General features: G+C 44.9%; 1 protein-coding gene across 6 annotated transcripts in view; it reads left to right on the plus strand.

The window, feature by feature from the left end:
• The window catches only part of PIEZO2 (piezo type mechanosensitive ion channel component 2), a 737984-nt gene that overhangs the window by 552343 nt on the left and 157942 nt on the right, over window positions 1-27699 (plus strand). For all 6 annotated transcript variants that reach the window (XM_077270184.1, XM_077270188.1, XM_077270185.1 and 3 more), the window contains exons 22-24: window positions 1355-1555; window positions 11986-12190; window positions 12300-12401. In XM_077270184.1, the coding sequence (XP_077126299.1) occupies window positions 1355-1555; window positions 11986-12190; window positions 12300-12401 (508 nt within the window). The remainder of the gene's footprint in view (window positions 1-1354; window positions 1556-11985; window positions 12191-12299; window positions 12402-27699) is intronic.

The raw sequence follows: 27699 nt of genomic DNA on the forward strand, positions 1-27699 counted from the left end.
ATGATAAAAAAACAGACAATGTGACTTTCTGGATTTTTTTGTCTCAGTTTGTCTCCCATAGTTGAGGTCTACCTATGATGTAAATTACAGACGCCTCTCATCTTTTTAAGTGGTGGAACTTGCACTATTGCTGAATGACTAAATACTTTTTTGCCCCACTGTAAGTGGTGAAAAAAAAATCCAAAGTTTGCTAAAAAAAAAAAAAAAAAATTGCGCGATTTTCCGATACCCGTAGCGTCTCCAATTTTCATGATCTGCGGTCGGGTGAGGGCTTATTTTTTGCGTGCCGAGCTGGCGTTTTTAATGATACCATTTTGGTGTAGATACATTCTTTTGATCGCCCGTTATTGCATTTTAATGCAATGTCGTGGCGACCAAAAAAACGTTATTTTGGCGTTTTGATTTTTTTTCTCGCTACGCCATTTAGCGGTCAGGTTAATACTTTGTTTTTATTGATAGATCGGGCGATTCTGAACGCGGCGATACCAAATATGTGTATGTTTAATTTTTTTTTAATTGTTTTATTTTGATTGGGGCGAAAGGGGGGTGATTTGAACTTTTATATATTTTTTATTTTTTTAATATTTTTAAACAGTTTTTTTTCTTAATTTTGGCATGCTTCAATAGCCTCCATAGGAGGCTAGAAGCATGCACAACTCAATCGGCTCTGCTACATAGAGGTGAAATACAGATCACCTCTATGTAGCAGAAAGGCAGACCTCTGGTTGTTATGGCAATGCACCGCTGACCCCCGATGATGTGACGGGGGTCAGCGGTGCGAGCACTTCCGGCCGCGCGGCCGGGAGCGCTAGTTAAATGCCGCTGTCAGCGTTTGACGGCGGCATTTAACTAGTTAATGGGCGCGGGCGGATCGCGATTCCGCTCGCGCTCATTTCGCGCACATGTCAGCTATACAAAACAGCTGACATGTCGCGGCTTTAAGGTGGGCTCACCGCCGGAGCCCACCTTAAAGCAGGGGATCTGCCAGCTGACGTACTATTCCGTCAGCTGGCAGAAAGGGGTTAAGTTCAATAATTTCTATTCGAATAGAAAAAGCCTTCCTTTCCTCCTTAAAAAAATTACATTTAAACAAAATGGTAAATAAAATATAAAACCTATGTACAGTATATTTTATGGCTGCAATCGTACTAACCTGTTAAAAAAAAGACACTATTCAAACAGAGGTCCAAAGAACGCTAATGCTGCAATGCTGAAATGTTGATATTTTTAAACTGGTAATTCACTTGTAGCCTCGTATTGATTCTATGGAACCTAATTTTGTTGATTGCTTAGTGACATACAATAATACAGAAAACATGTGGATATGTAATTTTCTCTTTTTTCTTCCTTACAGAATAATTTACTCATGTTGTTCATATTAGCTTTTGAAGTGACCATCTACCGGCATCAGGAATATTACAGGTGTAGAAACAATCTGACAGCACCAGTCACAAAAACAATATTTCATGAAATTACAAGGCTGCACTTGGATGATGGACTCATAAATTGTGCCAAGTATTTCATAAATTATTTTTTCTACAAATTTGGTATGGAGGTAAGCCTTTTAATAAAGCATTTAAAAGTGAAATCTGCTATTTAAAACATTTGAAAAACTACTTAATAAAGGGGTAAATAATGAATTATATAAAAAAAAATCTTAAGACATTTTTATTATCATGATTTATATCCTATAAATATTATTTGTGCATTAAATCACATTCACACAGCTTGTATGTTGCAAATATTTTAAGTGCAAAATCTGCTACAATACAGTGACATGTAAAAGTTTAGCTACCCCTGGTAAGAATTACGGTTATTGTGCACAGTTAAGCAACTTGAAGATGAAATGATCTCTAAATGACCTAAAGTTAAAAACAACACATTTCATTTGTATTTTAGGCCAGAAAAAAAAATTGTAATTTTTTACATTTTACAAATTACAAAAATGAAAATGAGCCGATGCAAAAATTTGCTCACCCTGCATGGTTAGTACCTAGTAGCACCCCCTTTTGCAAGTATCACAGCTTTTAAATGCTTTTTGTAGACAGCCTAGACTCTTTTAATTCAAGTTTGAGGGATTTTCATTCATTCTTCCTTGGAAAATTCTTCCAGTTCTGTGAGATTCCTGGGTCGTCTTGCATGCACTTGTAAGGAGGTGAAACACCAGAAGAGTCTGGGGACGGTTACCTTCTCGGCTCTGTGCCTGGAACCATTGAGCTGTGCTGCAGGTTCCCCAGGGGGCAGACTTAGAGACTGGGACAGGAAGGAAGCGGGCAGGGAGCGGGAAAGGCACGGGCGCAAGGGACAGAGCAGCGTGAGCAGCGGTCAGAGCAGGGTGCAGCTGCGCTCCGGGAGAGAGAGCGCTCCCGGTCTGAGGACAAATACAGGGAGACTGCCCAGAAAGACTGCATCTTGTGAGTACTTGAAAGCGGACTCTGCTGTGACTAGAGAGGGGCGCTTTGAGACCTGTGTAGAGACATTGGCCCGTGCAGAGACTTCGAACCCCTGGTTCCCACGGTATCAGTACAGAGACTGTGATTCCTGGTACAGAGACTTAACGGTGCAGAGCCCCTGATTCCTGGTACAGAGACTTAACAGTGCAGAGCCCCTGATTCCCGGTACAGAGACTTAACAGTGCAGAGCCCCTGATTCCTGGCTGTACTGTAAAAGCTAAAGACTCAGAGCCTGTGCATACCACATTAACTCCCGAAACCCCAGGCAGCAGGCTCCTAGAGACTACTCAGCCCACGGACAACAGAGGGACTACAAGTGCCGCTGTTTCTCAGCACCTACGTTGGAGAGGACGACCCTTCAAGCAAGTCCTCATCAGACTGATAAGTGTTCTTTTCTCAAGAAATCTTGCTTACTCCTTTTACATTGTTTGACTCCCATATTTTTGCACTGTTTTATTGCTAGTTATTTCCCATAGCTTCCTCCCTGCGAGGAGAACCTGATTCCTGTTATTAAACCCCTCAACTGTTGGTCTGTCTGTTCCGTGGTGACATACTCAGTAATTGCATACTATTACATTTGGCGTAGTCGTCAGGATGTCACACGGTAGTGCGGACAGGGCAGACCAAGCAGCTGGGGAAGTTCCCAGGTCTAGCATTTCCCTGGGAGCCATGTTGAATAATTTGCCAAGGTTCACTGGGAACGATGTAATGCTGTGGAGTTGGACGGAGCGTATCCGGGGAATGATGCGGATGCATCCCATGACACCAGCCCTGGAGGCAGAAATTGCATTGATGGCCCTGGAGGGGGAGGCGCGGGATTCTGTCATGCATAGGTCCCCCCGGGAGAGAGATACCCTGGACAAAGTGCTGCGCATACTTGAGGAGATGCATGGGAACCCCACTGACGTAGGGGAACTTCGCATGCGACTATTTCACCGGGTACAATGGGAGGGGGAGACCGTGACCCAATTCATGAACGCCCTACAAGAGCTTCACACTGCTATCAGACAAAAGTACGGTGTAGGGGTTGGGTCAGTTGATGTGGTGCTCAGAGATCAGCTGGTGATGGAACTGCGTGACGCAATGATGAAACAGGCACTGCGAGAGCGCATGCGAGTAAAGCCAGACATGACTTTCTCTGAGGTTGGCAGTGAGGCGTGTGTGCGAGAAAAAGAACAGGTAGTGACGGGGCTGGTGGGAAAGGTGCAGAGCGGGGAGGTAACCACCACTGCAGGAAATATCCCCCAGTGGGTGGAGGACCTGAGAATGGAGATTAGACAGGTCCGTGAAGAAATGGCGACCTCCAGAAGAACTCTGGCAGAAGGGCCCGGCCCTCTGGTGCAAGACTGAGAAGCTGCCGCCCGAAAGGAGGGTGAAACTACCAGGAGGAGAAGCCCTCTTACATGCTACACTTGTGGAGAATCCGGCCACATTGTTCGATGGTGTCCCCGGCGGAGTCGACCATCCCCGCGCCCTCCTTTAAACTAGGAGGCTCTGAGCTTGAGGGGCACCGCTCAGAGCGTGAAGAACAGAGGAGGAGTAGTAAAAGTCCCCACAGCCTTGTTTCCACGTGCCCTCTGGGCAGAAATCAATGGAAGAGCAGTGTGGTGCTTGATAGACACCGGCTCACAAGTGACCACCATGCCTGAGAGATATTTCCGCCGTCATTTCACAGAGGTGCTAAGGCCCGAATGGGGCCCTGTGATCAAACTTATGGCGGCCAATCACTTGCCCATCCCGGTCGCAGGGGTGGTATGGATGAACATAGAGGTCTGCGGAAAAGATCTTGGGAGAAGAGGAGTGGTACTGGTGGATGGAGAGGTAGCTAAAGACCATACCGTGACTCTAGGCATGAATGTGTTAAAAGACCTCGGAAGCCTGGTTTTCAATGAGTCCCCGGAACAGTTTCTGCAACAATGGAGCGACCAAACCCCCCAGAGAGAAGAGTCTTTCAACAACTGATACGGACCGCCCAGGTCCGGAAAGCATACAGCAATGGAAAGGAACTCGGCAAAGTCGTCGACCCTGCCTCAGTCAATTGAGTGTTGCCCCCTGGGCAGACGGTGCTTCCCCTGCCTATACGAGCTGGCATCCCGCTGGAAGGGGTCGAAGTCCAAATTGAGCCCAGCCGACCAGCTGCCGTCAGGAATATTGGTCGCATGGTCCCTGGCTACCGTGCGGGATGGAACTGTCCTTGTGTGCTGCATAAATTTGGGGGGAGACAGATACAACTTTGCCCCCTAGAAGCGAAGTCACTCAAGTCCTGGACCTCCCAGACGAGTTGGTCCCCACTGAGTTGGTACAGCTGACAGCAAGGCCTGAAGATCCGTGGCTGGTGACCGTCAAAGCGGAGGCAGCTCCGGACCCCAGATTACTGCAAGAAGGGCGCCAGATACTGGAACACATGAGGGCGTAGCTCTCAGAACTTACTCCGCAGCAGGTACTTCAGGTGGAAGCCGTATTGGGGAAATTTCAGGATGCGTTCGCCAAAGATGAAGATGACTTTGGACGTACCACGGCCATCACCCACGAGATACCCACCGGGGATTCGGCACCAATCCGGGAACGGTACCGCCAAATACCCCCACAGATGTGCCAGGAGGTGAAGGGAATGCTGTCACACATGCTGAAGAAGGGAGTTATACGCGAGAGTCAGAGCCCGTGGGCTGCCCCTATAGTCTTGGTGAGAAAGAAAGACGGGTCCTTGCGGTTCTGCGTGGACTATCGCCGGCTCAACGCTTGCACAGTGCGGGACTTCTACCCACTGCCCAGGATAGAGGAGTCCCTGACGGCACTAGGGAATGCCAGATATTTGTCCACGTTAGACTTGGCCAGCGGCTACTGGCAGGTGCCCATGTCTGAGCAAGACTGAGCCAAGACGGCTTTCATCCTTCCGATGAGACTGTATGAGTTCGACCGGATGCCCTTCGGCCTAGTAAACACCCCAGGAACATTTCAGCGACTCATGGAGAGATGTCTGGGAGATCTGAACTTAGAAGCCACTTTGATCTACTTGGATGATATCATCGTCTTTGTCCCCAACTTTGAGGAGCATCTGCAGAGACTAGAGCAAGTTCTGAGTCAGCTACAGAAGTATGGCTTGAAAGTGAAACCCCAGAAATGTCACCTTTTCTGTGCCGAGATTGAATACTTGGGACACGTTGTCTCCGCTGAGGGGGTGAGGCCTTCCCAGGAGAAGATCGCTGCGGTACAAGAGTGGCCAACTCCAAAAACTGTGAAAGATGTGCGTGCGTTCCTGGGACTCACAGGATACTTCAGACGCTTCGTAAAAGACTTTACCCGCCTTGCTAATCCACTCCAGGAGTTGTTGAGGGGAGTGCCCTCTTGCGCCAAAAACAGGAACATACAGTGGGGGAAGCGTCAGGAGGAAGCATTCTTGGCTTTGAAGAAGGCATTGACGGAGGCCCCCGTGCTGGCCTACGCTGACTTCACACAACCATTCATCTTCCACACTGATGGGAGCATGCAGGGCCTCGGGGCCGTACTATCACAGATGCAGGACGGGAAAGAGCGCCTCATCGCATACGCCAGTCGGTCTTTGCATGACTCGGAAAGGAATCCAGAAAACTACAGTTCATTTAAGCTGGAGTTGTTGGCGCTGGTGTGGGCAATGACTGAGAAGTTTGCGGAATATCTGGCTCTCTCAGAAGTTCATGTACGCACCGATAACAATCCGTTGGCCCATCTCGAGAATGCCAAGTTAGGTGCCCTAGAACAATGTTGGGTAGCCCAGAATTTCAAACAAAAGAGGAGCTGAGAATGTTCATGCGGATGCCCTATCCCAAGTAAACTATCGCAAACCAGCACCCAGCCAGGATGAAGAACTGGAAGATGTGGAGGTTCCAGGTTTTGGAGAAACTGCCAGGACGGTGGCAGCGGCGCGGGAAATTGAACAGGAAGAGGCCTGTGTGAATTTGCTGGAGCAGCCCCGCGATGAGTGGGTCCGAGTGCAGCAGGAGGATCCGGAGCTAGCTCAGTTGAGAAGGTGGGTCATGTCTGAACAAATGCCCAATCGGCACGAGAGGAGGTCCATGTCACCTGAAGTACTGAAGATGATACGCCAGTGGGAGAGGCTCCAGTTGCGAGATGGTATCCTGTACCGGAAGGTATTCCTGCAAACAGAACTCAGTCTTGTATGGCAGACGGTGATTCCCTCATCCTTGATAGACCAGGTGGCTAAGGAAGCACATGAGAAAGGAGCACACTTTGGGCCAGAAAAAACTTTCCAGTGGTTACAGCACCTACTTTATCATTCCCACTTAAGGAACATTGTGGAGAAAGTATGTCAGCAATGCAGAAGTTGTGAGCTGGTCAAACCACCAGAACGAGCTCCCACAGAGACGGTGAGGTCTTCTGGCCCCATGGACCTACTGGCAATAGATTACTTGACAATTGGACCAGCACACCAAGGCTATGAGCAGTGTTTAGTGATGATAGACCACTTTACTAAATTTGCCGTAGTGATGCCCACGCGGGACCAGACTGCCGAGCCTGCTGCTCACGCAATCTGCAAACACTTCATACAGGTGTATGGGTGTCCCAAGCGCATCCATTCTGATCAAGGGGTCTGCTTCCTCGGAAGAGTGATGGAGGAGCTGCACCAGCTGTACAAAATCGATAAGTCCCGGACCACCCCTTATCATCCACAGGGGAATGGGGCTTGTGAAAGATTTAACCGCACTCTGATTCAAATGCTGAGGACCCTGGAAGAGGACCAGAAGGCGAAGTGGACTGAGTCCGTCCCTGAATTGGTTTGGGCGTATAACAATTGGAAACACTGCACCACTGGATTCACCCCCTACTCTTTGTTCTTTGGCAGACCCGGGAAGGGGCTGGAGAGCTGGCGCTGGAACCCGAGGATGACTACCCACGGACGGGGGTGTACTCCTGGGTTCAAGAACATCGTCGTCGGCTGCGGACAATTCAACGTGTAGTGCAGAACCGGCTGCAAGAATTGGAGCATTCCCAGGTAGCTCCTCAAAAGGGGACAGCCCTGCGGCCTGGAGACAGAGTCTTAGTGCGGGAAAAGCGCCCACAAAACAAACTAGAGTACCGGTGTGAGAAAATGCCGTACCGAGTGAAGCGGCGGCTCGGCAACGGGGGTCCCGTTTATGAGGTCCAGCCCGAAACAGAAGAGGGGACTCCCACCCGCACACAGCACAGGAATATGTTGCGTCCATGTTTGTCTCGAGATCCTGAATCAGTCCAATTGGCTCCAGCGCACCCAGTGCGCCAGTGATCAACGTAGATGTGGAAGACGAGGAAGACTCCCAATCTCTCCCAGGGAGCCCAGGAACAGGGCTGGTGCCTGAAACTACCAACATATCGGAGGAAGCCTTGACTCCTCCCACAGCAGTTGACACCACCGCCCCTGCTGATTTGAGATGCTCTGAACGTTCAACGGCTGGTGTACCCCCTGTTCGCTACAATCAGGATGAGTTCATCTGACAGCAGATTGTGCAAGGACTGGAAGATTGCCAACAGGAATTCCTTAAAATCTCGCCCGTGGAATGGCGAGCAGAAAGAGGGGGGGAATGTAAGGAGGGTGAAACACCAGAAGAGTCTGGGGGCGGTTACCTTCTCGGCTCTGTGCCTGGAACCATTGAGCTGTGCTGCAGGTTCCCCAGGGGGCAGACTTAGAGACTGGGACAGGAAGGAAGCGGGCAGGGAGCGGGAAAGGCACGGGCGCAAGGGACAGAGCAGCGTGAGCAGCGGTCAGAGCAGGGTGCAGCTGCGCTCCGGGAGAGAGAGAGCTCCCGGTCTGAGGACAAATACAGGGAGACTGCCCAGAAAGACTGCATCTTGTGAGTACTTGAAAGCGGACTCTGCTGTGACTAGAGAGGGGCGATTTGAGACCTGTGTAGAGACATTGGCCAGTGCAGAGACTTCGACCCCGTGGTCCCCACGGTATCAGTACAGAGACTGTGATTCCTGGTACAGAGACTTAACGGTGCAGAGCCCCATGATTCCTGGTACAGAGACTTAACAGTGCAGAGCCCCTGATTCCTGGCTGTACTGTAAAAGCTAAAGATTCAGAGCCTGTGCATACCACATTAACTCCTGAAACCCCAGGCAGCAGGCTCCTAGAGACTACTCAGCCCACGGACAACAGAGGGACGACAAGTGCCGCTGTTTCTCGGCGCCTACGTTGGAGATGACAACCCTTCAAGCAAGTCCTCATCAGACTGATAAGTGTACTTTTCTCAAATTTTGCTTACTCCTGTTACATTGTTTTACTCCCATATTTTTGCACTGTTTTATTGCTAGTTATTTCCCATTGCTTCCTCCCTGCGAGGAGAACCTGATTCCTGTTATTAAACCCCTCAACTGTTGGTCTGTCTGTTCCGTGGTGACATACTCAGTACCTGCATACTATTACACACTGCTATATGTTCAGAACAGGAGACTGTGAGGGACATTGTAAAATATTCAGCTTGAGCCTTTTAAGGTAGACTATTGTGGATTTTGATGTGTGTTTAGGATCATTATCCATTTATAGAAGCTATCCTCTTTTCAACTTCATCTTTTTTACAGATGGTTTTATGTTTGCATCAAGAATTTATTTAATTGAATACATTGTTCTCTCTACCCGTGAAATGTTCCCTGTGCCATTGGCTGCAACACAAAGCCTGATTCATCCACCCCCATGCTTCATGGTTGGTGAGATGTTCTTTTCCTGAAATTCTGTTCCCTTTTTTTGCCACCCATACCTCTAATCATTGTGACCAAAGAGTTCTATTTTAACCTCATGGGTCCACAGGACTTGTTTCCAAAATGCATCAGGCTTGTTTAGATGTTCTTTTGCATACTTCTGAAGCTGAATGCTATGTTGAGGACTCAGGAGAGGTTTTCTTCTGATGATGCTTCCATGAAGGCCATATTTGTGCAGGTGTCTCTGAACAGTAGGACAACGTACCACAGCTGCGGAGTCTGCTGCATCTTTGTGAAGGTCTTTTGCAGTCAAGCAGGGATTCTCCTACGAGAAGCTCTCACTGAAATTTTGTTTGGTCTTCTAGACCTTATCTTGACCTCCACTGTTCCTGTTAACTGCCATTTCTGAATTACATTTCGAACTGACGAAGGGGCAACTTGAAAAGCTTTGCTATCTTCTTATAGCCTTCTCCTGCTTTGTGGACCGCCACCATTTTCATTTTCAGAGTGCTAGACATCTGCTTAGGAGAACCCATGACAGCTGTTTTTTACCACAAGGTTAGACAAGGATGGGTTTTTATAAAGCCGTGAAATTTGCATCACCTGGCCTTTCCTAACAATGGTAGTGAACAAGCCATGACCCCAACAGGCTAATTAATTCTGAAACTTCAGTCAAAGTTATCTGACCACATAAATCTCCAAAGGTGCCCAAACTTTTGCAGCATCCCATTTTCCTTTTTGTAATTTTTAAAAATGTTTTTAAAATGCTACAAATTACAATATATGTATATTTTTTTTGCTAAAATGCAAAGGAAATGTGTCATCCTTAGATTTAAGCCTTTTAGAGATCACTTCATCTTCAACTTGCTTAAATGTTCACAATAACAGTAACTTTGACTGGGGGGGGGGGGGGGACTTTTACATGCCACTATAACTACATGTTTTAGGCAGAAAATATGGAAAGGTTGCCCATTGAAGTAGCTACTAAAACAGCTTCAAGTGATGTACAAAATTAAAATAGTGTACTCTTCTAAGCCCACTGCTCTCCTACTGGCTTCCATTTTCTGCAGTGATGAGGAGGCCCAGAGGCATTGGTACATGAGAAGTGGATGGTTGGTGAGTGTACCTTTTTCATTTTTCTACAGCATTCTGCTTTAAAAAAAAAAAAAAAAGAAACCTTTTCTTTGCAAGGCAACATTAAAGAGAGTGTGTCCTTTAAGAAAAAAAACAACAACCTGTATTTACCTGCAGCCATAGTGTTAATCTGAAGGTAAATACCTTTAATTATATATGGATCTCTTAATGGAAGTATGGCTGCATGGAGAAAATGAAGTTATATTCTCCCTGCAGCCACTTCCTTCCAGTCAAATATGCAGTTTGGGGGCTATAAGCAGTCAGTGCTCTGTACACAGTTAGTGCTCTGTACACAGTGATTGTTCTGTACACAGTGATTGTTCTGTACACAGTGAGTCATCTGTACACAGTGAGCATGCTGTACACAGGGAGTGCCCTGTACACAGTGATTTCTCTGTACACAGTGATACACAGTGAGTGCTCTGTACACAGTGAGTGCCCTGTACACAGTGATACACAGTGAGTGCTCTGTACACAGTGATTTCTCTGTACACAGTGATACACAGTGAGTGCTCTGTACACAGTGATTGCTCTGTACACAGTGAGTGCGCTGTACACAGTGATTTCTCTGTACACAGTGAGTGCTCTGTACACAGTGATTGCTCTGTACACCGTGAAAGTTTTGTAGTGACTTTGCCATACCATTTGACTAAAATCCTACTATACAGCAGGTGTAACTATAACACTAAACCCATACCAAATCTCAAGGGCCTAAAAAACTAAATATTATATCAACCAAAAGAAGAGAAAAAAACCGTATAAAGTGCCAATATATCAAAGATTTTATTAAATACTTATTAAAAAACTTTTTTTAAGCCAAAAAAGTATATACAAGGTAAACTGCTTAGAAAGCAGGGACAGCTACTACAAATATATATACTAGTTTTCTACCACAACCATGTCTGCATATAAATAATTAATCATAATCAAAAATAGACTCACAAGTACATCAACTACATAGTGTAGGGGCTTACCACCCTGTCAAAATCAATGATGGCAATGTGATAAAAAATATTAATAAGCAGCACTTACATGGAGAGTGTCCTTATGTGTGGCGTCCCTGCCGCCCCAACGCACGTTTCGCTTCTTCGTCAGGATTGTGAGTCTATTTTTGATTATGATTAATTATTTATATGCAGACATGGTTGTGGTAGAAAACTAGTATATATATTTGTAGTAGCTGTCCCTGCTTTCTAAGCAGTTTACCTTGTATATACTTTTTTGGCTTAAAAAAAGTTTTTTAATAAGTATTTAATAAAATCTTTGATATATTGGCACTTTATACTGTTTTTTCTCTTCTTTTGGTTGATATACAGCAGGTGTGTTGAGTGGGATTTTAGTCCACGGGCATGGGGAGTGATATCAGCACACTCCCTGTGTAAAGAACGCTCCATGCTCAGATCCCCCACACTATTTGACTGGAAGTGAGTGGCTGCAGGGAGATTATAATTTAATTTTCTCCCTGTAGGCGAACTTCCAGTTAGACAGTCACATATAATTAAAATGATATTTACCTGCAGGTTTACACTATGGCTGCAGGTACTGTAAATATAATTTATTCTATGACAGGCTCCTTTTAAACTTTCAAGAATAATATTTGTGGAACAAAGACAAGGTATAAATCCCTGTTCATCTGACTTCCAATGTAAACACTTAACACTCAAAGTTGTAACTTTACACTAAATGCAGTATTATACAAAATTGTCATTTTCCTTTTCTTCTGCAGACTTGCTTCTTACTGTCTGTTAATGTAATTGGTCAGAGGATGGATTTCTTTGCCATGATCCATGCATTTTGGCTGTTTGCCGTACTGTACAGACGCAGAAGAAAAGCAATTGCAGAAGTCTGGCATAAATATTGCTGCTTTCTCGCTTGTATTATTACATTCCAGTACTTCATATGTATTGGCATTCCTCCGGCTCCATGTAAAGGTAAAATATCATCTTTCATCCATAACTATTTGTTAGCACAGATTTTTTTTGCCAAGGTACTCTTATGCCAAGGAGTAATTGTTTTTAAATATGTTATCTCTTTTTTTAGATTATCCTTGGAGACACCATGGAGCCAAATTTAATTCTAATATAATTAAATGGTTGTACTTTCCAGACTTTATTGTGAGACCTAACCCTCTATTTCTCATTTGTAAGTATGCAAGGTTGCATATATAGCAAATTGCTGTATTGTCTAATGCATATTGGTACCTTTAGTACTTTATACAAGACTATGATCCTATAGATGGGCAAAATACTACAGTAAATCAATTGAATTACTTTAAAGTGGTTGATTCATCAGAAAAGCAAAGCAGAAGCCAAAGAAGCCTCGCTTGTTTTTTGCGGGGTGACTTGTGCATTTGAATGACACCATTCATTTTACAACATAATGTACTGTAAAGCAGGAATAAAATTCCAAGTGTGGTGAATTTGTGAAATAAAACACAGTTCTTACACTACTTTTTTTTAATAGTTTTTATGGAGTACATTTTGTAGTAAAAATGACCTTCTGGTATTATTTTGCACTCATTAGTACAGTTCTGGTAATACCATACATGTCAAGTATTTTATTATTTTAGTGGTGAAGAAAAATCTGAAGGTTTTTTTTTTTTTTAAATTGGGGTGTTGTCACCATTTTCCAAGACCCATAGCGTTTTCCTTATTGCGGCCGATGGAGCTGTGTGACGGCTTATTTTTCATTGGCCAAGACAAGGTTTTTATTGATACCTTTTTGGGATAGACATGACATTTTGATCTATTATTACAGCATTTTTTGACATAATGCACCAACCAAAAAAATGTAATTTTGACGTTCTTGAATTTTTTCTGTTTATGCTGTTTACTGCTTGGGCTGTTTTTATATTTTGATAGATCAGACGTTTTTGAACGCAGCAATACCACATATGTGTATTTTCGATCAATTTTTATTATCTTTCTTGTTAATGGGGAAAAAGGGATGATTGAAACTTTTATGTTTTTTAAAATAGGATCTTCATAATGACAAGCACTAAGGTCTTCAATAGACCTCCTGCTGTCATAGCTACCCCCCGGCGAGATCACGTCACGGGCTTGCCAATGGGCGTATTGTTAGTTTGACAGTCGCATTTAAGAGCACAACAATCGAGGGCGGCGCTACCCACAATTGTTATAGGTTTGTCCTGGCTATAACACTTGTAAAAACATGTAAAACATGTTATAGCAGCCGTACTATTTTGTTTTTAGTGATGTTGACGTGTCAGGCCTTATTTTAGTCATGAGAATTTGTATTATTTTTAAGCACCGTTAAGTGGTACATTTATTTTTCGCTCTAATTGTTAAGGGGCCACTGTCACCCCCTCCAGCCGTTATAAACTAAAAGAGCCACCTTGTGCAGCAGTAATGCTGCAGTCTAACAAGGTGGCTCTTTTAGTTTTTGATTCCGTTATTCCCTCAATAAAGCGTTTTAAAATTTGCCCTAACTACCTGTCTGCAGACCTGGAGGCGGTCCGAAGCCTCCTCTGTGAATCTCCCAACGGCCGTCACTCTTCTCTTCTGGGGATGTGGTCGTTGCCCCCTTCGCGCTGTTTCTTCTTAAATCCGGCGCCTGCGCTGTGCGTGCCTGCCTGTGACAGGTGCAGTCTTCATTGTCCGTCATAGGTCAGATGCAGGGTGCCTGACTGCGCCTGTGCGGGCAGTGCGGCCACCCTGTTGCTGAATCCCCGCCCCGCACTGTGTTATTCATTATGCACAGTGCGGGGCTGGGGTTCCTGGGCATGCGCACTGCGCTGTTCAGACGCTCCCCCAGCTCCCCCGCCTTCCAGTGTTGTTATTTGCGGCTGCTTCATTCCAAACGTTGGCAAGGAAACCTGTATATTACGGCAACGCTGGAAGGCGGGGGAGCTGGGGGAGCGTCTGAACAGCGCAGTGCGCATGCCCAGGAACCCCAGCCCCGCACTGTGCATAATGAATAACACAGTGCGGGGCGGGGATTCAGCAACAGGGTGGCCGCACTGCCCGCACAGGCGCAGTCAGGCACCCTGCATCTGACCTATGACGGACAATGAAGACTGCGCCTGTCACAGGCAGGCACGCACAGCGCAGGCGCCGGATTTAAGAAGAAACAGCACGAAGGGGGCGGCGACCACATCCCTAGAAGAGAAGAGTGACGGCCGTTGGGAGATTCACAGAGGAGGTTTCGGACCGCCTCCAGGTCTGCAGACAGGTAGTTAGGGCAAATTTTAAAACGCTTTATTGAGGGAATAACGGAATCAAAAACTAAAAGAGCCACCTTGTTAGACTGCAGCATTACTGCTGCACAAGGTGGCTCTTTTAGTTTATAACGGCTGGAGGGGGTGACAGTGGCCCTTTAAACACTAAATAAGGTGTTAATTTAATTCTTCAGTGTATTCTGGTCATATTTATATCTAACTTGTGGACTTCTTTTTGTTTAATGTAGTCTATGTAGAATAATATTGACTTTTACTAAATAATTGTCTTTTTCAAATTTTTTGAGGGGGTACTTTAAATTTTAGGGATATTTTCTTAAAGGGGTTGTCCACTACTAGGTCAACCCCTTCTTGAACTAAATGTTTTGCCCCAATATAATAAAAAACTTAGACTCAAATCATGTGCTTGCGCCTTTCCAGCGGTGTCAGTGCTCACAGTCCCTGAGCTCTCATGCTGTGTTGTGACATGTGGTGCCCAATCAGCGCTGGCATCACTGTCTCTGATTTCGTATGGATTGAAAACGCACGAGAACTCTGGGACTGCAAGTGCTGACACCAGTGCCAGCATGGGAGTTTAGTCTAGGATTTTTTATTTTATTGGGGCAAAACATTTAGTTCAAGTGGGGGAAGTCCTACTAGTGGACAACCCCTTTAACTTTATATTAATTTTAATTTTCTACATTATATGGCCCCCAATATATCATGTAAGTAGTAGTAGAAGGGATTTTTTTGTAATTATGTAGTTTTTCACTGTAGCTGGGTAACAGCCCTAGTTACAGATTAAAGTTCCCTACCATGGCACAACTCACCAGCAATGTTGTTCTATCCATTCTAAGCCCGTTCAGCACTGTGAAACTGGCAAAAGAGAAGACAAACGTGATGAAAAATACACTGTTCTCTTCATACTCCTTGGCTGTCATTCATCAGCTGTAGACCGATCTTGCTCTTGCTAAATTTCAGGTGCAGGAGACTTACTGCAGCGACATCAAAATACATCACTGCAGATTGGGGACCCACACCAGACACCTCAAAAGGATACAGCAGTTAAGAATAAGTTAATAGCACTAAGTTCAGCTATTTTTTCTTCTTCTGCTAGACCTCAAATTGACCTAGAAATTGTGCGCATTCAAGCTGTGTCATGTAGGCCAGTGACAAATGGGCCAGCTTTAATATTTTTATGTCTGTTCCTTAGTCTGCAATTTGTTCTTTGTCTTCAGATATCAGACAGTGGAGCATAGGAAGACCAACTCCAGTGACAGAATTTGTAGGCATAAAACATTTTCACCATGCAAGGCATTGAACAAAGAACAGAAAATATGGAAAAAAATGAGTATAATTCTGTCCAATATCATTCTGAATAGATAGAAGTTTTCTTTGTTGTCATTGAGAAAAATGCACAAAATTATAAGACATTTTCTAATTTTTCTATTTTACTATGCAATATGCTATAGCTGTAGAAAAAAAGACATGGACGGCACATCCAAATCTTATACATTGGTCTATTGTGGCTATGTAAAACTTACAAAACTTAACACAAGGTTCTTAGTTAAAGAAATAATCTAGGACTAAGCACTAACAGGCATCAATCTACCTGAGTGTTGTGCCTGGTGCGGTAGATTCGGTTGCTCCCTGTCAACAGAGCAGCAGTTTCTTTTCCTGTTGACAGGGAGGGACAACTGGTGTCATGCAGATTGACAATTGGCTTTCCCCAATTAGGCAGTGGGGAGCAGGCTGTCAATCACCATGACATTAGTAGTCCCACCCTGTCAACAGGAAAAGAAACAGTTGCTCTGTTGATGTGACATCAGCGGAAGTCTGTGACCGCTCTGTGCTGGCGGAGAACAGTGCCCGGCACAACAGGCGGGTGGGTAGAAGCCTCCTGCCTGTTAGTACTAAGGCACATTTTTTTTTAAAGTCCTGTATTATCCCCTTTAACGTTGTCATAAGAATGTATGAAGCCCAATGCCAATTAAACCTCTTAGTGGTCCCTAACTTTGTCAGATGTAGTGCCACAGGACAATCACCATCATTTCCAACCAGCAGCGGGTGCGGCTTAGATGCCCAACAGCACCCATGCTGCAAGACAAATAATAATAATAATCTTTATTTTTATATAGCACTTACATATTTCGCAGCACTTTAGAGTTTACACACATTATCATCACTGTCCCCATGGGACTCACAATTTAGATTCCCTATCAGTATGTCTTTGGGGTTCAAGTGTTTTTATTAAACTTTTAAACATAACAACAAACTTTATACATTAATTTTGCATTAATATATGCTTCATCTATAGATACATATAAGGGAACATGGGGAACGGGAGTGGTGAAATGGGGGAAGGGGGAGAAAGGGTGAGGAAAGGTAAAGAAATAACCGTAGTGTAGACAGACTATTATTGCTTGTAAAGATTTGTCTCCTAATCTGTCTTGTTGTCACCAGCTTCAGTTTTCCTATATTAAAGGTATACTTATATACATGTAAGGAATGCATCAGCATTCCGTAACTCCACGATTAACAATTAACTTTGGTATATGGTGTTCCAAATATTCCACTTCTTTTCATATTTATGTATACAGTCGTTCATTATAGCAAATTTAAGATCAAGCGCATTATGTGTTTGTAGCCTGTCCACAACGTCAGGGAGCCTTGGGGGTTCAGGTCTTTTCCAGAATGCCGCAATCAGATTTTTTGCAATCAACAGGATATGGATGATGACATGTCTTGTGGAAGGGTGGATGTCTTCCAAGTTCAATGAGAACAGTAGGCCCAGCGAAGAGAGAACAAAGTCTCTGCTAATCAGTTTGCTGATGTATTCCGAAATTTCTCTCCACAAACCCCCAAGTTTCGGGCACGACCAAAAGACATGCATCATGTCACCTTTTCCTCCACAACCTCTCCAACATAATGGGGACTCGTCCTCCCTGAAATGTGCAACTCTGGAAGGTGTGAGGTACCACCTGGTTAGAATCTTGAGATAGGACTCATGCAGGGGAATCGAAATTGTTGACGCATAGGTGTAGTTAATGGCAATCTCCCACTTTTTCCTAGACACCCTAAACTGTAATTCCTTTTCCCATTTTTGTATGTACCAATTTTTCCCAAACTCACTGTCCTTATTAAAAAACCTGTATATGAATCATGTACTCCAGAAAATCTTATGTGTAGTATTTTTGAGGAGGAGGTGGGAAATCTCTGATTTAATAGTAGCTCTACCCAAGAATTTTTTTATTAAATCCTTTATGATAAAGAACTGCATGATTTCCTCCGATGGGATGTTAAATTTTTTCTTTATTTCTGAAAAAGTCTTGATCTTATTATCACAGACCAGATCACCCATCTTGTCTATACCCCCCTTTATCCAGTTTTCTGGGAAAGTGGTCCCGAAGGCAGTAGCTATTAAAGTCAATGGAAGTTTGTCTCCAGGGTTCCCCTCTGTTTTGTCTTTTTGGTTGGTCAGGGATCTCCAAGCACCTACTATTGCCGACAAGATAGGGTGTTTTGATCCATGATCAACCAGACCAAATATATGTTCAAGGAGGATTCTCTTTATGGGTTTGGTATCATGAATCTGTGCCTCCAAATCCATCCATGCAGGTGTTATACCCTCCATTAACCAAAATTGGCTCTGTTTGATTAGATTTGTTAAGTAATAGGCATGTATGCTTGGGACTCCCAATCCTCCACTTCATACTTTTGTGCATGATGTCCCTGGAGACTCTATCTCTCTTCCCCTTCCAGATGTATTCAAAGATTTTTTTATTGCAGTCTCTGAAGAAGGTTGCTGGAAAGTTCAAGGGTAAAGTTCTAAATAAATATAACAGCTTAGGTAGAATTATTGTTTTGATTGCCAAAACTTTTCCGAACCAAGATAATCCCACATTCTCCCATGCCAGTAAATCCTTTGTAATAGTGGACAATAATGATCTGCAATTCGCGCTGACAGTATCCGCCATATTCCTCCTAAATGCAACCCCCAAGTAGCTGATTTCCTCCCTCTCCCAGCAGAAGTCTGATACCTTCTTAACAGACTCTATCAAATCGTCAGTCATGTGGAACTGCAAAATTTTAGATTTATGATTGTTGATTTTAAAGTCAGAAATCAGGGAAAATTCTCTGAGCGTTTCCATTAAAGCCTTGGTAGAGTTAATTGGGTCAGTGAGAGTCAACAACATGTCGTCTGCAAACAGACTAACCTTGAACTGTCTGAGTGTGGATTCAATTCCCGTGATATTCATATTTTGTCTCACTGCTTCCGCCAAAGGCTCAATTGCCAGTGCAAAGAGCAGGGGTGATAAAGGGCATCCCTGTCTTGTTCCGTTTCCTATCCCAAAAGACCCAGAAAGGCTACTGTTAATGTAGACTTTAGCACTTGGGCTGGAGTAGAGGGAAAAGACCGAATCCACCCATGAGTTATCAAAGCCAAATTTCAGAAGGACTCTTTTTAGATAATTAATTCGGTCGAAAGCCTTCTCAGCATCCAAGGCTACCAGTATTGACGGGGTATGAGTAGAGTTAATTTTATGAATAATATTTATAAGCCTTCTAGTCCCATCGGATGTTTGCCTGTCTTTTATGAAACCTGTTTGGTCATTGTTGATTAACTTGGGGAGTATATCTCTCAACCTTGTGGCTATGATTTTGGAGTAAATCTTGATATCCGTGTTGATGAGAGATATTGGCCTGAAATTTCTGACCTCCTCCGCATCACTCTGAGACTTCGGGATCATTATAAGAGTAGCTTCTAGCATCTCCCCTGGGAACTGTCCGGATTGTGAAGCCCGATTAAAGACTCTAGTTAAACATGGGACAAGAGCTTCCGTAAATTTCTGATAATACTCATTAATCAGACCGTCCGGGCCTGGGGATTTCTGGGATTTTAATGATTTGATTGTTTCCCTAATCTCTGATTCATTAAAGGGTTGGTTAAGAGTGAGCAAGTCTGTTTTGTCAATTTGAGGGAGACTTAATCTGTCCAGGAATTCTATTGTTTGTTGGGTTCTTGTTGGAAAATCTGACTTTATATTGTACAATTCCCTATAAAAATTAGCAAATTCCTCCGCAATATCCTGCGGATGGTATTTTATGGCCCCATTGGGAGTTCTGATTTTGAGCACCCTGTTTTTTATTCTTTCTTTCTTCATTTTTGCCATCATGAATTTAGTGGGCCTATTTGTTTCAGCATATGTTTTAAATTTCAATTTATTTGAAATTTTTTCAAAGTCTTCCATGATCACCCCATTCAAATCCTGTTTTAATCTAAGAGTGTCAGTGTATATCTGTTGGGAGTTGGGGTCTTTGTTATTGATAAGGGTTTCATTTGTCCTAATCTGTGTCTGAATGGTTTTAATCCTTTCCCTCCTCTTTGAATTATTTTGTACTGTCAATTGGATCATCTTTCCCCTCACCACCGCTTTGTGGGCGCACCATATTGTAAGGGGGCTCATTCCCTCGGTTTCGTTCTCCTTAAAATATAATTTCAGAGAGGACTCAATCTCTTTTCTGCACTCTGGCGTGTTCAACAAATAATTGCTGCACTTCCAAAGAGCGCTGTTTTTGAAAATAGGTCCAACCACAACATCCGTTATGATGGGAGAATGATCTGAGAACGTCTTGTCTATAATGACTGATTTTTTTATGTTGGTGAGGGAGAAAATGTCTGTGAGAAAAAGGTCTATCCTTGATGAGGTTTTGTGTACAGAGGAGAAATGTGTGTGTATTCTTTTGATGATGCATTCAGACATCTAAACGTGTCGTATAACTCATTGTTCAATAGCCAATTTCCTAGGTCTCCATATAGGTGTCTAGTCAGTGATGAAGAATCTATTTTACCATCAGGCACCATATTGAAGTCTCCCATTATGTATAATTTCCCTTTTCTGTTTTTTTGAATTTTTTTGGCAATCTTATTAAGGAAGTTCATTTGCTTTTTATTAGGGCCGTATATATTGACAATCGTGCACGTAGTTGAATTTAACTCGCAAACCAAAATGTGATATCTACCCCCTGGGTCAGTGTGTTCCTCAATGAATTTGAAGGGGACTGTGTTTTTTATTAAGGTGATCACCCCTGCCTTTTTCTTTGAGGCTGACGACCTGAATGAGTGTGCAAAGTCTCTGCTGGAGAGGTGTGGATAGTTATCATTCTGAAATTTCGTCTCCTGTAAACATGCGATATCGACCTGAAGCTGTTTCAATTCCCTCAAAAGCGTATATCTCTTCCAGGGACTATTAAGCCCCCTGACGTTGTAGGACACGAACCTGATCATTACCCCGCGGAGATACAAAACCTATTGGAACACTTAAACTTAGAACAATGAAGTTAGTGAACAAGAAATTGAACAAATAATACAATACAATCAACTGTAAAATATTAACTCTAACTGTTCAGTTTCAGATCTAGATCCTATCCAAATAAGGATCCTGACCTATGGGGAAAGTTCGTGTGTGTTTCAACTCTCCCATTTCTCCCACTTCTTGTGTGTGGACTAAATTTATTCAACAGCCTTCTTCTTTAGAAAATAAAGTCCCGGGGAAGAAGGAGAAAAAAGAATCACATTGCCTGACATGAACGCAAATTCTCAAACATTAGATGTAAAGAATGATCTTCCCTCCTCAACAGAATTAAGCACTATGAGTTTTTCTTTATGATAAAATAGGAGCTTGGTCGGGAAACCCCACTTATATCTGATGTGTTTCTCCCTTAGGATATCCGTGATAGGTTTGAAGGACCTGCGCAGGTCCAATGTGTGCTTAGATAAATCCGTGTAGATTTTAAGCTGATGGTAAGGATCTGGTAGTGCGCCATTGTCTCTGACGTAGTTCTGAATTTTTTCTTTGGTACTAAAGAAGTGGAGCCTCATAATTGTATCCCTAGGCTTATCGACATGAATTCCCTTTGGTTTAGGAAGCCTGTGAATCCTGTCAATACATAGATCCATGCTGGTAGCCTTTGGAAGAGTCTTCTTAAAGATAGTTTTAACGAAGTCCGCCAAATCCTCCTGCCTGACCTCCTCTGGAATACCCCTGATCTTGGTGTTATTACGACGGCTTCTGTCCTCTATATCCGCCACTTTGGATCTGAGCTCATTGATTTCCTGCTTAAGAATAGTGTTTTGAGAAGCCAAAGCGCCAGTCTTTTGCGTTAGTTCTTCAATCTTTTTTTCATTTATCTCTAGTTTTTGTACTATGCCTGCACAAACTTCCTCAATTTTGGTATTAAATTTTGTAATTCCCTCCTCCATTTTGGTATCTATCAGAGTGATAACCTTCTGAAAAAATTCCTCCTCAGGGGTCTTTTTTATCCTTATTTGTTCTACATCGGAACACTCTCTTTTGAGTTTAGGATCCAATTCTTCGGTTGACCTATGCTCTGGGGCACCCCTTTTAGCAGAAATGGATGAGTCCATTGCTGGTTCCTCTGATGAGTCTTTCTCAGTTAATGAGAGAGAGTCTTTGTTTATTGTGTCAGGTTTAGTTTTTCCACCAGAACGTTGTACGGGGATAGTCCTTTGGGGAAGCATTATTGATGGTTTGTTAACTTTAGCTGTGTTCCCCTTTTGAGGTGATGTGGATTTGACCGGGCTTGATAAAGTAGGAGTATCTACGTGAGATTTAGATGCTAATTTCCTGGATGAGCTCATTGGTGCATTCTGTTGGTATAATCACTTTATTTAGGATTCTATGGGAGTATCTATGCAGACTCCTGATACTTGTCTCAAAATGGGTTAATAATTGAGCTTGAACTAGGACTCAGTCTCTGTGACTCAGTACAATGTTACAGCTTTGGCTCCTATCTCTCTCCAGCAACAAAGTTCTTCCCCTTCACACAGTTTCTCTTCTCCTTTTAATATGGGGAAATAACCCTTAATCAACTGCTGTTCTTCTGCCCGGGAGTTATAGGAAAGAATGAATGAATCAGTATGTCTTTGGAATGTGGGAGGAAACCCACACAAACACGGGAAGAACATATAAACTCCTTGCAGATGTTGTCCTTGGTGGGATTTGAACCCACAGCTATCCACTGAGCTACCGTTCTGCCCAATGGAATTCAGGATATAGCCGATTCCACTGGGCAAACCCCATTCCTCCTTAAGTACAACCAGCATCCTTGGATTCCCGTGCCCATGCCTGTGTCTTCCACTGACTCTAGGGTGGCAGACTGGGCGGTGGAGGCACGTGACATGTGGGACCGCACACAGGATGCCATCCGGGCCTCCAAGGAGAGAATGAGGGTTTCCGCCGATGCACACGGGCGCCCCGCACCGACCTTTGCTCTTGGGGACTTAGTGTGGCTCACCGCTCGTAATATCAGGCTGCGAGTTGAGTCCACTAAGTTTGCGCCATAGGTCCCTTCAAGGTCCTGGAACAAGTTAACCCTGTGATTGTCTGGCCCTTCCTCCACGCCTAGGTATCACCTACACCTTTCATGTGTCCATTCTAAAACCTGTTCACATGTCCCGATTTTCTGAGTCATCTGCCGGGACATCGGGCTCATCTAAGAACGGTTATGAGGCGAACACTATTGTTGGGTGCAAGGTGGTACATGGCAAAAAATACTATGGTGAACTGAAAGGGTCATGGCCCAGAGGACAGGACCTGGGAACCTTATGAGCACATTTGGGCTCCTCAGTTCACCACAGCTTTTGAATGTAGCAAGGCCCAAGGAGGGGGGACCCTGGGAGTGGGGTAATGTTAGGTGTCAAGTTCCCACCGCTGCACAGGGGGAATCTCGAACCATGTCCTCTGCGGTCTCCCATTCTTCCCCAGCCGCAGAGGAGCCTGCTCAGCTGAGACGACGGTCCCAGCGTCTTGCTCAGGCTGATGCTGAGCAGCTGGTTACTGCTGCTGTCCCAGGTTCAGCTATTGTAACCAGCATTAATCAGCAGCGAGCAGACCCTCCAGGGACTAAGTCCTGCTTTTTGCCAACTGAGCATGCCGTGGGATGACCTCTCATTGGAGGTCGGGGGTCACATGCTCAGGTCCTGAAGCAGTCCCAATTGGACTATGGGGAAGGTCCCGGAAGGACGCAGCTATAAAAGGTTTGCATGGCTCGGCCATGCACTAGTATAAATCCAGAATCGTGTGTGTGTGGATTTGTGTGTGCGATCTGATGAAAGCTCCTAATGATCCCCTTCCCTAGCGTTGTTGACTGAGTGTGGGTGATTGGAGCTAACTAGTGCCAGACTCCGTCTACAGCAGTGTCCGTCAGAGCGGCGCCGTGCGCAAATAGTGCACTTTCCTGTCCCAAGCTTAGTGTGGTTAGTGGCGTCTTGTCAGAGCGGCGCTGTACGCACATAGTGCGGTATATCTTTACTTAGTTTTTCCTGGCACCGCAGTGCTAGTGGGTCTAGAGGGACTCTAACCTCATGTCCTTGGGTCAGAGTCCTGTGACCAAAACACTAGCGTTCACTCTGTGATATTGCGGCCCTGTGACACAGCAGGGTTCGCCACCTACATACCTGATGAAGTTAACCCACGAGTGTTTGTTATACTGCCATATACTGTCCGTCATTACTTAACAGCAGGTTCTATCTCTGCATGGTGGACCCCAGGCTGCGAACGCACCTTATATCTCCCTTAATATTATTTGGCGCGTTCCACCAGCCCTAACACCCTCTTACTGCCTCTTGTAAATTTAAAATTACCTGGGCCAAATGGGAGGAGTGCTATGCAATATGCTATAGCTGTAGAAAAATATGACATGGACCACGAATCCAAATCCTACACACTGATCTATTGCAGCTTTGCAAAGTTTAGGAAACTGAACACAGGGTTCTGAGTTAATGTTATGCTCAGAGTGTCTGAAGCCCACTACCACATCATGGTGAACCTCTTAGGCTATGTTCACATTAGCGTTGTGCGGCGTAGCGTCAGGCGCAGCCGCGGCGACGCGTGCGTCATGCGCCCGGGCCCCTATATTTAACATGGGGGGGCGCATGGACATGCGTTGTCTTGCATTTTGTGATGCATGCGTCATTTTGGTTGCAACTGTCAAGGCGCAGAGGACGCTGCATGATGCAGTTTTTTCTGCGCCAAAAATCATGCAAAAAATGAACGCATGCGTCACAAAAAGCTGCGTTGTTATTGCGTTTTGCATGCGTTGTGCGTTGCGTCGCCGATACTGCGCCTCACAACGCAAATGTGAACGTAGCCTTAGTGGGTTCTTAACTTGTCAGGTGTAACATTGCAAGGCTTTCTACAATGATACTGTATGGCACCATGTTATATTTTATGAAAGAATAAGGTATTTGGCAGTAAACATTTTCTTATGTTACTGTATAAAACTCAGAGTGCAATTATAGTAGGTCACCTTATCCTTTCATTGGTACCATATAATATTACAGCAGATTGTGCTAGATGACAAATGGGTATTATAGTCTTATATATTTATGGCATATCCAAGGAATGTATAGCAGTTGTGAGTCTCACTAATGAGACCTGCATCTGTCTTGAGAACAGGGCCCTGAAGATCCTTGTGGTCAGTGGAGACGTGGTCTGTTTTCCATACAAGTGAATATCAATTCCACCCACTTCTCAATTAACAACAGTGCTCATCAGGGCCCCATTTTGGAGTTAGATGCAGGTACCAGTTGTTACGGTAGATTCCCCCAGTGACCCAAAAATATTTAATAGGGAGCCTGCAACTCTCTTAACTTCTTAACGACCGCTAAGGGTACTTAAACCACATCGCCGTTAATTAACGGCACTGTGGAAAAAGTGAATAGCGCCCCCAGAGTCGGATTTTCTCTGGGGTCTCGGTTGCCGAGGGTAGCCGAGACCCCATAGAACATGATTCGGTGGGTTTTTACCGACCCCCGAGTTGCGATCGCCGGTAATTAACCGTTTACCGGCGGTCACAAAAAAAAAAAAAAAAAAAACGCGATTTGCCATTTAATTTTTCTGTCCTCCGAAGTGATCGCACATCGGAGGACAGAGAAATAGTGTCCCCGATGGCCCCCAATAGCCCCCCAATACTCACCTATCTCCCCCGGTGCTCCTCGTGGCTCCCGATGGGCGCCGCCATTTTTTTTCCGGGAAGAAATGGCGGGCGCATGCGCAGAGCGCCCACCGCCCGGCACCCGGAAGATCTTTGGGGTCTCGGCTGCCGGGGGTAGCCGAGACCCCAAACAACATGATCGGGGTTGGTTTTTACCGACCCCTGTTTTGCGATCGCCGGTAATTAACTGTTTACCGGCGACCGCAAAAAAAAAAAAAAGCGATCTGTAATTCTCTGTCCTCTGATGTGATCACACATCAGAGGACAGAGAAATAGGGGGATTCTGGGACCCTATCATACTCACCCGGTGTCCCTGGGTCCTCCTGCGTCTCCTCTTGCCGGCCGGCTTCTTCCTCGGGAAAGAAAATGGCGGGCGCATGCGCAGTGCGCCTGCCATCTGCTGCCATCTGCCGGCCGGCAGGAGAGACGAGTTGGGGCTAAAATTAGGGTTAGGGCTAGGGTTAGGGCTAGGGTTAGGGTTGGGGCTAAATTTAGGGTTAGGGTTGGGGCTAAATTTAGGGTTAGGGCTAGGGTTAGGGTTAGGCTACTTTCACACTAGTGTTTTTTGGCTTCCGTCGCAATGCGTCATTGGAGACGTCATTTTTCTCCATTGACTTGCATTAGCGACACATTGCGACGGATTGCCACACGTCGCATCCGTCATACGACGGATGCGTCGTGCTTTGGCGGACCGTCAGCACAAAAAAAGCTACATGTAACTTTTTTTGTGCGACGTGTCCGCCATTTCCGACCACGCATGCGCGGCCGGAACTCCGCCCCCGCCTCCCCGCACCTCACAATGGGGCAGTGGATGCGTTGAAAAAACAGCATCCGCTGCACCCGTTGTGCGGCGCTTACAACGCTAGCGTCGGTACGTCGGCCCGACACACTGCGATGGGCCGAATACGACGCTAGGCTTCTTTCACACTTGCGTCAGTACGGGGCGGTCGCAATGCGTTGGCCCAACGTACCGACGCACGTTGTGAAAATTGTGCACAACGTGGGCAGCGGATGCAGTTTTTCAACGCATCCGCTGCCCAGTCTATGTCCTGGGGAGGAGGGGGCAGAGTTACGGCCACGCATGCGTGGAAATGGCGGACGCAGGTTACATTGAACTTTTTTTGTGACGACGGTCCGCCAAAACACAACGGATCCAGTGCACGATGGACGCGACGTGTGGCCATCCGTCGGTAATACAAGTCTATGGGCAAAAAAGGCATCCTGTGGGCACATTTGCAGGATCCGTTTTTTGTCCAAAACGACAGATTGCGACGGATGCCACACGATGCAAGTGTGAAAGTAGCCTTAGGGTTAGGGTTGGGGCTAAAGTTAGGGCTAGGGTTAGGGTTAAATTTAGGGTTAGGGTTGGGGCTAAAGTTAGGGTTAGGGCTAGGGTTGGGGCTAAAATTAGGGTTAGGGTTAGGGTTGGGGCTAAAGTTATGGTTAGGGTTGGGGCTAAAGTTAGGGTTAGAGTTGGGATTAGGGTTAGGGTTTGGATTAGGGTTGGTATTAGGGTTACGTTTGGAATTAAGGTTGGGATTAGGGTTACGTTTGGGATTAGGGTTGGGATTAGGATTATGGTTGGGATTAGGGTTAGGGTTGGGATTAGGGTTAAGTTTAGGGTTGGGATTAGGGTTAGGGGTGTATTGAGATTAGGGTTAGGTTTGAGGTTAGGGTTGAGATTAGGGTTAGGGGTGTGTTGGATTTAGGGTTTTGATTAGGGTTATGGTTAGGGTTGAGATTAGGGCTGTTTTGGGGTTAGGGTTGTGATTATCGTTAGGGTTGTGATTAGGATTATGGATCATGTTGAGATTAGGGTTAGGGGTGTGTTGGAGTTAGGGTTGGAGTTAGAATTGGGGGGTTTCCACTGTTTAGGTACATCAGGGGGTCTCCAAACACGACAGCCAATTTTGCGCTAAAAAAGTCAAATGGTGCTCCCTCCCTTCTGAACTCTGCCGTGCGCCCAATCAGTGGTTTACCCCCACATATGGGGCATCAGCATACTCGGGATAAATTGGACAACAACTTTTGGGGTCCAATTTCTCCTGTTACCCTTGTGAAAATAAAAACTTGGGGGCTAAAAATCTTTTTTGTGTGAAAAAAAAATATTTTTTTATTTTCACTACTCTGCATTATAAACTTCTGTGAAGCACTTGAGCATTCAAAGTTCTCACCACATATCTAGATAAATTCCTTAGGGGGTCTAGTTTCCAAAATGGGGTCACTTGTGGGGGGTTTCTACTGTTT

This window comes from Ranitomeya variabilis, chromosome 6 (genome assembly GCF_051348905.1).
Source record: "Ranitomeya variabilis isolate aRanVar5 chromosome 6, aRanVar5.hap1, whole genome shotgun sequence".
In the NCBI taxonomy this organism is placed as follows: Eukaryota; Metazoa; Chordata; class Amphibia; order Anura; family Dendrobatidae; genus Ranitomeya; species Ranitomeya variabilis.